This window comes from Osmerus mordax, chromosome 1 (assembly GCF_038355195.1).
Source record: "Osmerus mordax isolate fOsmMor3 chromosome 1, fOsmMor3.pri, whole genome shotgun sequence".
In the NCBI taxonomy this organism is placed as follows: Eukaryota; Metazoa; Chordata; class Actinopteri; order Osmeriformes; family Osmeridae; genus Osmerus; species Osmerus mordax.
Window position 1 is genome coordinate 20,527,664 of NC_090050.1, and position 14,543 is coordinate 20,542,206.

Here is a 14,543-nt window from a genome sequence, read left to right on the forward strand (position 1 = left end):
TATATATTTGTCACATTCATGCATATGTATGTTAATTTTGTTTGTGAATTCCTCACTGTTTGGAGACTGTTTAAAAATATGTTGCCATGCCATGATTACATCATGGAATACTGTGTACTGTTTATTGTCTTAGTTAATTCCTTGTCAAGGCCTCGTCAGCACAGTCTAACACGCTGATGTTGCAGACACACACACTCAGGTCAGGATACGCTGGATTGGGAATCGCCATTCCTCGTGTCAGAAGGTTTTCTATGTCGCTTACTGTACTGACTCCACTGGGATTTCACAGAAATTGGCTCTGTTTCCCAGAAACCTTTTTTCCTCAATGACTCTCAACAGATTTTCATTGCGCTATTGTCTGGTATGTTTGGAATGAACGTGTGGATGGTGCATTCACTGGTGATGAGTCAACTAATCAGTTAATGTGTGTGTGTGTTTAATTTAGTGTCTCTGTGCACTATACCCTCTCAGCTGAGTCATGTACGGTTCAGGCAGACAGCGTCAGGAACGCCTGGTCTTCATGACAAGCACCCGACAGGTACCATGATTCAGACCAGATCAGACACATAGACAACCGCCCTCTGCTCCCTCTAGCCAATGGGCAGCCAGGATGTGGGTCATGCTGACTCGGCAGATGTTAACCACCAGGCCAGAGGGCCAGAGGTTTGATGGTGGATGCATTGTGACTTTTGCGGTGACCGGACATTAGCGCTAGGCTAAATGGAAGGCTTGATTTGCAGTGTACCACGTCAGGAGAGAGCAAGTGCAGTGTGAACTGTAGATGTCTCTTGGCTGTGATTCAGCGGACGTAGAGATGGAGAGAGGTGGGCGTCCTCTCTAATGAGACTTAAATGAGGCGTGTGCTGACTGCAAAGCCTTATCCATCACCGTCCATGGCTTTACGCTTGGTACGCACACACACACACACACACACTCACAAATGCATACAAACACGTCATTGTACAGAGTTGTCCTGGAGCTGTTACAGACAAAGAACAATGACGTAACGATCTTCTAACAAGTCTAATCACTCCTCTAAGTGTGGAACACACTTCCTCTTCACATGAACCAGAGTGTGTCTCCATGTTAGTGTTGCTGATAAGTACAGCCCAGGTAACTATCCACAGATGGGAATCCTGTTGGAAGTGGCAAACACCTGAGAAGTGAGATCTCAGATCTCAAGGCTTTCAGAAGCCACTCAGAAAACAGCTAGACAGAACTAATCAGTGAGAGGAAACCCCCAAACACACACAAACACACACACACACACACACACACACACAGTGTACTGTAAATCACAGATTTCCGCAGCCTCTCAGGGGCATAAACCATGATGAAACGATGACATAGCTGTTGAACCTGTCAAATTGTCAGGCAGCCCTGCAGAGTGACAGTCAGCTCACGACACCTGGGTTTGTAACACTTCTCATCACACGTATACACACACACTCACACACTTTTCTGTACCACCTCAATCAATTATTGGCACTACAGGACGCCGGTGCTTGCAATTGTTTGTTACTGTGTGTTTGTTACTGTGTGTTTGTTACTGTGTGTTTGTTACTGTGTGTTTGTTACTGTGTGTTTGTTACTGTGTGTTTGTTACTGTGTGTTTGTTACTGTGTGTTTGTTACTGTGTGTTTGTTACTGTGTGTTTGTTACTGTGTGTTTGTTACTGTGTGTTTGTTACTGTGTGTTTGTTACTGTGTGTTTGTTACTGTGTGTTTGTTACTGTGTGTTTGTTACTGTGTGTTTGTTACTGTGTGTTTGTTACTGTGTGTTTGTTACTGTGTGTTTGTTACTGTGTGTTTGTTACTGTGTGTTTGTTACTGTGTGTTTGTTACTGTGTGTTTGTTACTGTGTGTTTGTTTCTGAGTCTGTTCGCATTGAGCTAAGTAAGGTGCTGCCTATTGATATTGCAGTGAAGCAACACTAATGGTTAAGGTGGTATGAACATGTTTGTGATGTTTTCTTCGGTCTGCGTTGGACTTTGTACTATTTATGAGCTGCACACCTGTGTCTCAGGGTAGAGGTTCAGGTGCTGATAGTTGATTGTCAGGGGTATTTTTTGATTTACTGAGCTGGCTGTGGGCTCTGTATATTAAAGGCATATCCAAGAGAGCAACTAGTAACTGACAAACTGCTCTATCAAATCAATACTGGCAGGGGAGTAAAGACAATCTTACCTGTAGCCTTAAACATTTGGAAGATATGCACATTTCTTATACAATTATTGTAATCAACTAACACATTTAAAATGTGTGTGTGTGTGTGTGTTTCAGCTGGGGCACCCAGGGAGACTTCACCACCACACACCCTCTGCCTGCGGTGAAGGTGAAGCTATTCACGGAGAGTACTGGAGTGTTGGCCCTGGAGGACAAGGAGCTTGGACGCGTGAGGCTTGGCCACCATACCACACACTCATTCATCCACAACGCTCCTTGGTGTACGAGCGCTGTTTACACAGTGTCTGTCTGTGTTCTCAGGTGGTCCTACACCCAACACCCAACAGCCCCAAACAGTCAGAGCTGCATAAGATGACCGTGTCCAAGGGCTGTCCGGACAGTGACCTCAGAATCAAACTGGCCATCCGCATGGACAAGCCTCAGAACATGAAGCACTGTGGGTGAGTTAAGCTGCCCCCAGGCATGGCCTCCGCCCCCAGGCATGGCGTCCGCCCCCAGGCATGGCCTCCGCCCCCAGGCATGGCCTCCGCCCCCAGGCATGGCCTCCGCCCCCAGGCATGGCCTCCGCCCCCAGGCATGGCCTCCGCCCCCAGGCATGGCCTCCGCCCCCAGGCATGGCCTCCGCCCCCAGGCATGGTGTCCGCCTCCAGGCATGGCCTCCTCGTTTACAGGCCCAGAGAGATTTCACTTCCACAGCTCCTCAGCATCGCCCCTTTAAACATGATGATTTGCTGCCCTCTTGTGGTGATGAACTGTTATTGAATGACTTTAACTCAAATAAGCCATAAAAGGGCTGATTCTGCAGTTTGTGAGGAAAGAGATTATTCCAGTGTGTGAGGTAGCATATTTTTGATTCAGATAACCATTGTTTTATCATCAAATTTGCGTTAAGCTTAACATAAATGTTTTGCGATCGTTTGATTTTAATGACTTCTCAGAGAAAGCTGGCTTTGTGATGTGCTACACAGCTAAAAGCCACATGAAGGGCTGCCATCTGATAAAGATCCACAAAGCACATAATCGTCAGAAGAAGTCATGACTATGAAACCTCCTAAGTTATTAATGATGTTGGCTGTGTGAAGCGGCCATTTTCAGCTACTCTCTGAACACACTGCTGGTTGACATCATCAACATTCTGGATAAAAGATTTTTTGGGGATGTACCAGTACCAGTTAGTGGATATGACTTGAAACAACCAGGCAGATCTTGGAACACATCATCATTAGGCTGCCTGGCTGATGAAGGAATAGATGTGACAGCAGCAAGACACAAGGACACGTCTAGCCTCACATTCCTCCTTCTGCCCTGCATGTATGTGCGTGTGCAAATGAACGAGCGCCCAAGCGTGCCTGTGTGTGTGTGTGTGTGTGTGAGTGAGCGTGTTTGTGTGTCCGCTCCGAGGGCATTGCCTTTTATCTTGGGTCTGATGAACTTTCCCTGTCTCCCTCCCTCCCACTCCTCCATATGCTCCGTGTGTGGGTCCTTAGGGCGCCTCAGACCCCAGTGGGGTGGCCTTACACATGCCTGTGTTTGTGCCGTATGCTGCTTGTACAACTCTCTGCCTGGCAGGCATGCGGGTGCTTGGCAGCCCCCTTGCCCTCTGCTCCTTGGGCACTAGATTATTCAGTGCGACAAGCGCTGGTGCCCCTTAAACACACCAGGGGAAGGGCAGGCAGAGGGAGGCCTGGCAGGGTGCCCCAGCCAGGCCACCGGAGGCAGAGGCAGGAGAGGGTAGAGGCAGGAGAGGGCAGAGGCAGGAGAGGGCAGAGGCTGGGGTCTGAACCCTCAGATGTTCTTTTCCAAAGCCCCTGTCCTCTGTGCAGTATATAACAACCCCAGGACACTGGCTCAGTCCTGCGACTGAAGGTGGACAGAACAGCTCTGAACCCAGTGTAACCATCTCTTCAAATGAAACCGAGACGCTCTACTCATCCAGAGTCGTTCTATCTCCTAGACTCCTTTTTAAAGTGGGTTTACCTTTAAAACCAAACTTGTTACAATGTATCAATTTAGAGTCAAGAAGCATTAGCTTGGTTGTAACCTCTACCCTCCAAACACTCGCAGGTATCATGTTTAAGTCCTTCAGTAGGTTGATAGTCCAGTTGTTGAACATTGTAGAAATGTTACGTTTTCACCACAAGAGGTCAGCAGCTCTCTTTATTTTTCTCTTATTCTCTCTTTAAGGACGCCTCAATCCCTCCTACATAAGTCATGGCGATTGTTTGCTTAATGTGTGCTTGTTTCATACTAATTCTTTATTTTAGTATAAATGGCCAGCTGTATTTGGTAAGAAGGGGACTATATCCCACCTGTGAACAACAAACCCGTCTCTCTCTACACAGGTACTTGTGGGCAATAGGGAAAAACGTGTGGAAGAGATGGAAGAAGAGGTTTTTTGTGTTAGTTCAGGTAAGCACAAAGAGCATCTGTTACGAGCATGCCTGTGTGTTGGTGTGAGCTCCCAGCAGTGTCAGTAGAACCCACCCGAGTGAGACGGCAGTGTTGTGTCAAGAGAACACAAGACATATCTTTCTCTAGCTGTCACAGAAATGATGAAGAACGAAACAAGCTCATGTCAGGAGCTTTGTCGCAGCCATTTTCTGGAGCTCCTCTTTTTGAGCCGCCTGGTGTCTGTTGTGTGTTTGGGGAGGAGATGTCTCAGAGCTAGGAGTTGACAGGGGATTGACAAACCAGAGTGAACGCTGGCTGGCCTAACACTCGCAGCTAAAAGTGCCTTCCGAGCGAAGCCTCACTCATGCTCCCAGCTACACATACAGCAAGTGACAAATACCGGTCAATAGACAGCCGCTGCCACTGTGGGGTTTGTTTGTGTGTGTGTGTGTGTGTGTGTGTGTGTGTGTGTGTGTGTGTGTGTGTGTGTGTGTGTGTGTGTGTGTGTGTGTGTGTGAGAGAGAGAGAGAGAGAGAGAGAGAGAGAGAGAGAGAGAGAGAGAGAGAGAGAGAGAGAGAGAGAGAGAGAGAGAGAGAGAGAGAGAGAGAGAGAGAGAGAGTCATTGCATGTCTTTATTTGTCTTGGGGAAAGAAAAAGGAATGTTCTTCATGACAAAGAGAGGAATGTAAATGTTGGTTTTTACTGTGTGCACTGTATGCAAAACATTTGTTTAATGATTACATGTGTATGAATGTGTTTAATTTCTTTGTTTTCTTTTTTAATTTGCCTCTTCTGTTTTGGTTTTGTTAAGTCCCGTGTAAGTATTAATCAAATTTGTTAATTAGTGGGTTTACATTACGGTGGAACCATACAAAATACTAATTTTTCTCTGATCTCTGATCAGGTTATAGCAGAGTACAATATATAGGGATACAAGGGCTAGTGAGGGTAGGAATAATAGTTACTGTATGCCTCTGAAAAATACTAACAAACATTACTATGAATGACATTTGTTTGTGGTTTTGGAAACCGCTCTAAGAAAATAGTGGATGAACAAAAAAGAGTTAGAACAGGTCCAGAAAGAGAACATAAGGTATCCTCCTCATGACTCATGCTTTAACATGGATTTCATATTCATCTTTATCAGTGACTCTGAGTTGCCCAACCCTTGTCTAAAACATCTTTTGGAAACTAAGTTAATGTATGGAACCTCCCTAAATGCCCACTAAGTTACCCCAAACACACACACACACACACCCGGGCACACACACAAAAACTGATTTCTATTTGATTGACAGTCACCATGATACTCATAAATAGCACAGCTTATACTTGGGGGTGTTTGTTTCAGTCGTGGGAGATTAGTTTCCTGTTGAATAATTCATGAGTTCCTAATTACAGTGTGTGAGTAGATCATTTACAGTGGCAGGGTGATGGACGCTGGCTGCAGCCGCTAAATATGCCAACAACACGCCAGCAACATGTAAACATTTGTCTGCAGGTGTAGTACAACATTTGGAGATACATGTTAACATGTCGCTTGCATGTAAACATGTTAGACGTGTCAATGCGAACACGCCACACACCAGGAAACCGAATTGAACATCTTAAAGACTGTTTTTTCATTTACCCTCTCATCATGGGGTTTTCCCCCATTCCTTCCTTCTCCTTCAAACTGTGTGAACATGTCTTTTCTAAAGCTAAGGCCCCAGGTGTAGCCTACTGTGTCCAACCACAAGAGGCCTAAAATGCTGTGTTTTGACTGGAAGTACACTCCAGTCCTCTGCACCTTCCTTTCCCCGCTAGCTCACTAAGACTGAGACAGCGTGTGTGTGTGTTTGTGTGTGGTGCAGCTAGCAGAGCACCCAGACAAGTTCCGTCTGTACGAAGCAGATTGGAGCCATAAAGCACATGTTTATGATGCAAAGTGAAGTCTAATTATTCAGTTGTCTGGAGGCTGACCCCCTCTTCCTGTACGCCACTCTGTTTCTCCTCTCTCTCTCCCTCGCTCGCTCTGTCCTTGCCCACCTCAGACACACACACTTTACACTTAGTCTCTCGCTTTTTCCTCTCCTAACATTTAGCCGTCCATCTTTCTCCTTCTCTCCATTTCCTCTCTCCATCAGTAATAACTTGGCTGAGGAGCGATGTCTTCAGCAGTAGGATATGGTAATGATCAGGATGACCAGGGGTAGGGGTGCGGAAGGGGGTTGTTGGAGATAACAAGCTGCCACTTCTACAATGACATGCCAGGGAAAAAGCTGCCAAGCATACCATAAGCACTTTCCATCCATCCTTTCCCTCCCTTTCCCCTGCTGGATCCCCTCCCGCAGTCTTGAAACACAACCCAATTTAATAGACTTACAACCACCTTACACCAGGTTGTTTAAAAGATCAAAAGAATGTAGAATGATCAGGTGAAGAAAGTAATTTACAGTTATTTAATTGTTAAAGAGCTTCCCTGCCTCCCCCTGCCTCTCTGCCTCCCCCTGCCTCTCTGCCTCCCCCTGCCTCTTCCCTGCCTTCTCCTCAGCCTACCCCTGTCTCCCTACCTTCCCCCTGTATTCCCCCTACCTCCCTGCCTTCCCTCTGCCTCCAGACCTTTCCCTTACATTCCCCTGCCTCGCTGCCTTCCTGTCTTCCCCCCTGCCTCCCTGCCTGCATCTCGATTCTGTCCCCACTGTCTCAGACTTTTATCACCAAGCCTCTGACGAGACTTGGTGATGGAGACTTTAGCAGGCAGAGTGAGAGGAGAAAATAGGAGGGGGGGGGGGGCAGTCATGAACGCAGGGAGTGGAATGGTCTGGGTTGGGGGGGTGGTTGGTTGGAGTCTGATGTGCCCCTGTGAGGTCCCGGAGGCGAGAAAGGGGAGGGGTGGCGGTGGGCACCGGGGAGCTGGGCCGCGGCCCCTGCAGCCCTCCCTGGGCCACCCCGGGCCTCATCAGAGCCGTGGCAGGAATCTCGCTTGTCACACACACAGGAGGCAGGGCTGCAGCCGGAGTGAGAGCTGCCATTTGCAGCAGAGGTGACAATAGCCCGGGATTGGCCGAGCTCCAATGCTTGCGTTTGTGCGCCGGCGTGGCTTGACTGGCACCTAGCAGTCAGGCTCCCATGACATGTGACAGGGTGTCACTCCCGCTCGCCTCGTCTGCCGGAACATGAGTGACAGAGCCAGGACCACAACCCCACCCCGCCACCGGCCTCGGCCCCGACCTAGCCTCGGAAATAGCCCCCCCCCCCCCCCCCCCCCCACCACACAAACACACACACAGACACACACATACACCTTCTATGCTCCAGCTGCTCTGAATTAAACTCTGATTATTTTTCTCTTTAACAAGAGAGTATACAATTTCTGGGGAAATTGTGACGTGTACTTGCAGTTGCTGAAGCTGTGGAAATTATTATTTTTATTTTTTCTATATCACCTCTTAACCTATTGTTGAAACTAATATAAAACATTCACACATTTGGAGAAAGACAATATTTTAATGGGTGGTAGACTACATTGAAAGGAACTGTTGCAACCATACCAACACGATCAGTCAGCCAACTAGCTTTTATGATGTTGATAATGTCATGCTACTTATTTAAGGACCAAAGTTGCAGTAACCCACAACATGTGTGACATCCTTTGGACAATAAATTACTTTTTGCTGAATGATTGAAGGGCTGGACAACAAACGTTCTAATGAAATAATCACATATCAACATGGAAATGAATGACAGACTGACTAAGTGATGGTGATGTTTTCTGATTGGCTTTTTACTATAGACAACTATCATCTCAGTATGCCTGCGCCTCATCCATTAATTGTATATAAGCTAGCGGGACAAGTTATCCCTTATTTCTCAGCGGGAAAATGGTTGAAATGAGGGAGAAATACAAGGTGTACAACGTGAGAAATGGCTGAAATGCATGCATTCTCACGGCGAATGCGTGAGACTTGAGAGCCCTTCTAGCGATCATTACGTATCAGTAGCAACCATTGTCTGAAGACTTGATGGTCATGTGACCGGCTATCCGCGCTATGAGTAGGGAAAACCATAGATATATATAAACACTAAATGTCTTACAGCGGAGTCTAGAACGTCCGCATATGGCGGCCACCTTGCAGCTCGCTCACCCATAACATTGTGTTGAATCTACATGTACTTTTAAATGACCATAACTTGCTCAATTTTCAACCGATTTTGAAACGGTTTTGTTTGTTATCAACGTCAGAGATGTCATTATGCCACTGCATACTTCTATTCTATAAAAAAAAAATAACATCATTATTCATAAGTATGCAGTGGCATACCGATGACTTATCTCTGGCGTTGATAACAAACCAATCTCAATGGGACTCTCCTGATTAAATAAAAGTTAAATAAAATTAAATAAATAACTAGTACAATGGGCTAAACATAGGTAACTAGCTACATAAGATGTTATATGTTTTTGTAGTTTTAACTAGCTAGGTATCTCCCAGAAGCTAATGAACTACTGAACTGATGTTCTGTAGGTAAATGTGCGTGGGTTTGTGATGATTTGTCATGGTGGCTAGCTAGTTTGCTACTGTTAGCTTCACTTTTTTTCGTCACAACATTCGAGGGACTAGTTAGGATGGGAAAATAATGAATATATATGAGAGAATATAGATTGCGCCTTGTCAAATGCAAGCTCATCCAATAAAGAGTCTTGGTATATGTCACTCAGTCAGTGGCTGCTTAGATAGACGTCCTTTAAACTCATTCCCTCCCTATTATTGCTGGTCATGAGCACTCATTCGTTGTCTCCCCAAACTATGAACCATGCTCGTGAGCCCTCTGATTCACCCACTTCATTCATCTAATTATAATGTGATTATCCTTGTATATTCACACACACTCACACACATTACTGACAAGAGGTTCAAGAGTGGGCAACACAGCTGTCATACACCCACCCCCTTCCTCTCCCACACGTCTCTCTGAAACACACACACACTCAGATTGTTCCTCCATATGCCCCTTCTGACTAGCGTCTGGTCACTGTGTGTGTAGTGATTGGTCTATTAACCCTTGTGTGTGCATGAGGGCTTTGCTCCCCAGGGATGGACCCTTAAACAAGCCCCATTTTCTTGTAAGTGGTGCTATTACCAAGTATTTACATGGCAATCACACAGACATGTAGCCTACTCATACACCGGTCTTGGTTTAACATGGAAGTCTCACAGTTTTAAATTGGAAAACATTTAGCCGTTTGAGATTGAGCCAACGTCCGTGTGAACGCATGGTTTAAGCACCACTTGCTGTGTCATGGACCTGGGATCGGGCGGGCAGTGGCTACCGCCACCACGAGCCCAACCTCACCCCCTCTGCCTGTCCTCCTTCCCTTGGGCTTCAGGTGAGCCAGTACACCTTTGCCATGTGCAGCTACAGAGAGAAGAAGGCGGAGCCCGTGGAGCTCCTTCAGCTGGACGGCTACACTGTGGACTACACTGACCCTCAGCCAGGTATTTATTGATCCTTTTCATTGTTTCATTTTTGCAGTGACCGCGCACAAATTTAAAGTAATTGCACCAGAGTTTGCTAGCAGCTCATTTACATCTGTTGTCCCTGGACGGTAAGGATGATGCCGCAATAAACCCAGTTCACCTGACTGTATAACCTGTTCCTACTGGACTATATTCTGATCTGAGTCGGTCCAGTAACAGGCTGTCAGGTCCTAACTACACTGAACCCACCAGGTCTGGATGGAGGGAGGACCTTCTTCAACGCCGTGAAGGAGGGGGACACTGTGATCTTCGCCAGCGACGACGAGCAGGACCGTATCCTGTGGGTGCAGGCCATGTACCGGGCCACCGGCCAGTCCCACAAACCCATCCCCCCCACCCAGGTCCAGAAGCTCAACTCCAGAGGTGGCACCACCCCCCAGCTGGATGCGCCCATCTCCCAGTTCTGTAAGTGTGGTCCTCTGTCAGGAGTGTGTTACTCATGTTCCCACGTTTCAGCAGAACTACAAAGAACGACGTAATTCTGCTGGTTTCATCACCTGTCCGTCACTACTTTAACAGCTGTTTGTTTGTACTTCTATAAGGCTTTAGGATTGCTCTTCCATTTGTGGTGGCCTATTCGTTTTATTTTTCATACTTTTCCAACATTTTTAGATGTGATTTTAGGCTTGCTTATTGAAAGGACTGGGAACACAGGACTACTTCTCAGGACTTATGAGAATGTCTTCTCTTGAGGTTCTTTCCAAACTGGGAAGCAGATAATCTCTCCTCACCCTATATCCTATTCTCACATCTGCTCTTTTACACACATCTGCTGTTTCCCTCTTTCTTTTTAATGTGTCCAACTCATTTCCTCTTTCACCTTTTCTTACCTCTCACTCTCTTGCTCTCTCACTTTCTCTCTCTCACTCTCCCCTATCTGGCCGTGTGTGTGTCATGTAACAACAGCAGGTCTGTGTGTGTGTGTGCTATGTCTGCTCTCTGCTCTGTGTCTTTATGTCTCTCTGGTTTGTTTCTTCTTACCCCGCTATCTTGTAGCTGGACTCAAGGGTAAGTGCTTTCCTGTAGCTGGCACAGGTTCAGATAATCCAGTGATTATCTGCCGAGAGCAATGTGCTCCCCCACCCTCTCTTTTCCTCATTTTCTTTTCAAGTCTCTCTGAACTCTCAGAAAAATCTAGATCTAGAAAACCCTTTAGTTCGACCTGTTTTAGGTTTGACATACTCACGTCCATCCTATGGAATCAGGATGCATGTGAATCTGATTTTCTTTTCGGTTGTTTTACATGCATATTTGCCTTCTCTTAGTCTTACACCGCCATTGTATTGAAAGTGAACCTCCCTCTAAGCAAAAAAAATGTATAAAAAAAACAACGGATTGACAAATATTTCTTTATAATCTTTATGCTTAAAAAAAAAGAGAAGAAAAACATGAATTAATGGAAATTATTGTTTTTGACACACAACTGGAGTGACAGTACCTCTCAGCGGCTGGTAATTACCATGTTAAAAGTGCCATGTCATGAATAATACAGTGTGCTCTCTGCACTATTATTTCGGGAAGCAATCAGTGAAATGTTACCAAATAACAACTCTCCAGTTCACACCAGCATCTGTGCACAGTCTAGTCTATAACACTACACAAAATAGTAGAAAAATATTATTAAAAACTACATTAGGTGTCTTTGGATCTTAATATTATACGTGAGTGATCCAGAAATTACCCTTTTACAGAAATGTAAGCGTCAGGATTTAAACCAAGGTAAGTGAGGTTGTGGTCTTACACTGTAGTTGTAGTTAACACTGTTTCCAGGAATAAAATGTTTTAGTCTAATCACTCTGTTATGACTACAAAGCATGTAGTAACAAAAACAAATGACATCAAGACCACAAATACAATCCACATATCATTGCATGAGTTACAACAACTCAAACATAATTAGTCATGTCTGCTGTAAAACAACGTATAAAAGAATATGAATAAAATACCCAAGCTTCAAGAGGGCCCTCTTGCTTCTCACGTCACGAGAGCTGGCAAATATGTACTCTATCTGCCGAACTCTGAATGCTAACCATTAGGTAGTGATAACATGCCATCTCTTAACCCTGTCCATGAGCTCCTTTTGCCTGCTCGTGTAGAGACTGAACCATGGACCAATACTAGTCCCCAACACCATCCCCTCCACCACAGCACACTGATCTCCACTAGGGGAAGCTTCTCATTAGTGATTGATGAAATGATAAACATTGTACTGGCTGTGATTTTGGTTATACCAATTATATATGAAAATCCTTTGTTTAAGTTATTAGCTATTAATGTAAAATATCAATGTCAAATTATAAATATGTGATGGGGTGAGACAGGCACCAGCACTGGGTTGGAGGGGGGTGGTCTATGCTCCCTCTGTGTGAGAGGGGCAAGGTGTGTGTGTGTGTGTGTGTGTCTTCTAGGGACTTGAGTTGGGTGGCAGGGCATGGCGGTCAAACCCTAAAAAAACACTAAACAAATTGTGTGCTAAATAGCCCCAAATGATCTCCTTGCCTCCTGACTTCTCTCCCAGTTGCAGTGGATCTATAAATGAATAGCATGTGTCAATCATTGTCATGTCTGTCCTTCCCCAGCCCAGACGGGTGACTAGTGTCACTGTGTGTTACTGTCCAGGCCCCTCTTGTCCACTCTGTCGGGCTCACGTCAAACAGACGTGACAGGCCACCAATCACATGAGAGGGGATCACAAAGTCACCTTTTAGATTTGGGGAGTTGGGGCGATCATAAGCATCATAGTAGCGCCCTCTTTGTTCTCCTGGTGATTGACAGCTGGGGTGCCCCCTCTGTGCGCCTCACTCACCCAGGAACGAGACTGTTAGGCAATGCTTAAATATATGATGGAGCGATGATTATAGTGTTTGTTTCTCCTCCCTGACGTTCAGTACTGTTCAGTCATTGGCCAATTTTATGTAAAGCTAAGTTAATATTATTATTATTTTATATTTGTTGACATATCACACATATAGCTATGATTGTATTATTTTTTACACACAAATTATTGCTAAGTATGCTATCAATATTATCACTGACATGACAACTTTCGGTAAAGGTAAAAAAAAAAAACCTCAGTGTGTTTACACTGTGGTTAGGGGTCAGGCTGTGTGAGAGACACTTGGTTTGTATTGACATGTAAAGCATGATCACCAGCAGAGGCAGCTGTATGTCTCCCTGAGAATAGCAGCAAGCTGCAGGTCAGTGAAGCCCTGTGTCCTTAAGCCCAGGCTAAAAGCAGCGATTAGAATCAGAATAGCTGTGGATGGCCGTGGTGAGGATTAACAAGCCTGCCAGTCTGGCCTGATGTACTCACTACTGCCTAACCACGCTAACTGGTAAAGAAAAAGTGAAAATGTGATGTCAAATGTATTCATCCCCCCCTGCTCCTCCCTCCCAACCCCCCACTTCTTGGTTCTTGGGTAAAAGAGGTACGTGGGTAGGGGGTCCCCTTATCCCAGCCACGTCCCGGCTGAGGGACAGTTGCACTGGGGAGAGTTTAATTATGGGGTACCCCAGGAGGGCCTTGTCCTGAGTTGAGTAGTGAAGGAAGGAGGGAGGGAGGTAAGGAAGGAGGAGGAGGGGAACATGCGCTTGGCTTGTTGCTTTCCAGGTTCTACCAAACTGCTAATTAGTGTATGGCAAGTCTAGACTTGAAGCATTGTTCAACTCAACCACAGTAAATACTAACCTTCAAAACATACTGCACTGTATAACCTGATAAGTTAAGTTTACTTCAATGGTTTTATGAAATACATTGTCTGGAGCCATTTGAGTTGAAGAACTGGATCAACTGAGAAAACAAAGTATACTTTTATAGTCATTGATTCATTTCATCCAGCTCTTCCACTAGAATGACTCCAGTTGATTCATTTCATAAAACCATTTGAGTAAACTAAATCTTTCAGGTTTTACAGTGTGCTCTCTTTCACCCTCTCTTCCATTGTTTACAGTAGTGTTCCCTGCCTCCACTGCCCACTCCACCTCTATGCTGCACCTGTAGTAATCCTACAAACAGGGGGCAGTCTCTGGAGATCAAAAAGTCATGCATGGATACAGGAATGATTTTTTCTGCACTGGTTATGCTGCACCTCACCTCTACCTGAGCCCCAGCTGACAGAACTGACCCCCCCTCCTCCCCCGTGACCACCAAACCAGTAGTGACCACCTGCTAGTTGACTGTGAAATTCTCCACTGACCACAAACCTACACTGTCCAAGGACCGTGTTCATCGTAACCGGCAAACAGGTTTTTCAGATTTTGCACCGGGAAAACACAAGTTAGCTGTAAAGAGGTGGTAATTTCTGATCAACTTCAGCTTAACTTTTTTTTTTTTTTTTTTTATTAGCCATGAACAGTGTTTTTTTCAGTCTCATCCTGTTAACCTGGTTGCTGGTTTTGAATGAACATCTCCAGGGTGACACTTCCAGTGTCATGTCTTATGTCA

The 14,543-nt window shown here is 45.5% G+C and overlaps 1 protein-coding gene across 9 annotated transcripts in view; it reads left to right on the forward strand.

Annotated features, from left to right (window-relative positions):
• cadpsa (Ca2+-dependent activator protein for secretion a) overlaps positions 1–14,543 on the forward strand; it is a 73,759-nt gene that overhangs the window by 23,956 nt on the left and 35,260 nt on the right. For 6 of the 9 annotated variants that reach the window (XM_067244361.1, XM_067244622.1, XM_067244449.1 and 3 more), the window contains exons 7-11: positions 2,283–2,394; positions 2,487–2,626; positions 4,529–4,595; positions 9,949–10,057; positions 10,292–10,504. In XM_067244361.1, coding sequence (XP_067100462.1) covers positions 2,283–2,394; positions 2,487–2,626; positions 4,529–4,595; positions 9,949–10,057; positions 10,292–10,504 — 641 coding nt within the window. The remainder of the gene's footprint in view (positions 1–2,282; positions 2,395–2,486; positions 2,627–4,528; positions 4,596–9,948; positions 10,058–10,291; positions 10,505–14,543) is intronic. The other 3 variants (XM_067244703.1, XM_067244949.1, XM_067244864.1) reach the window with 1 other exon arrangement.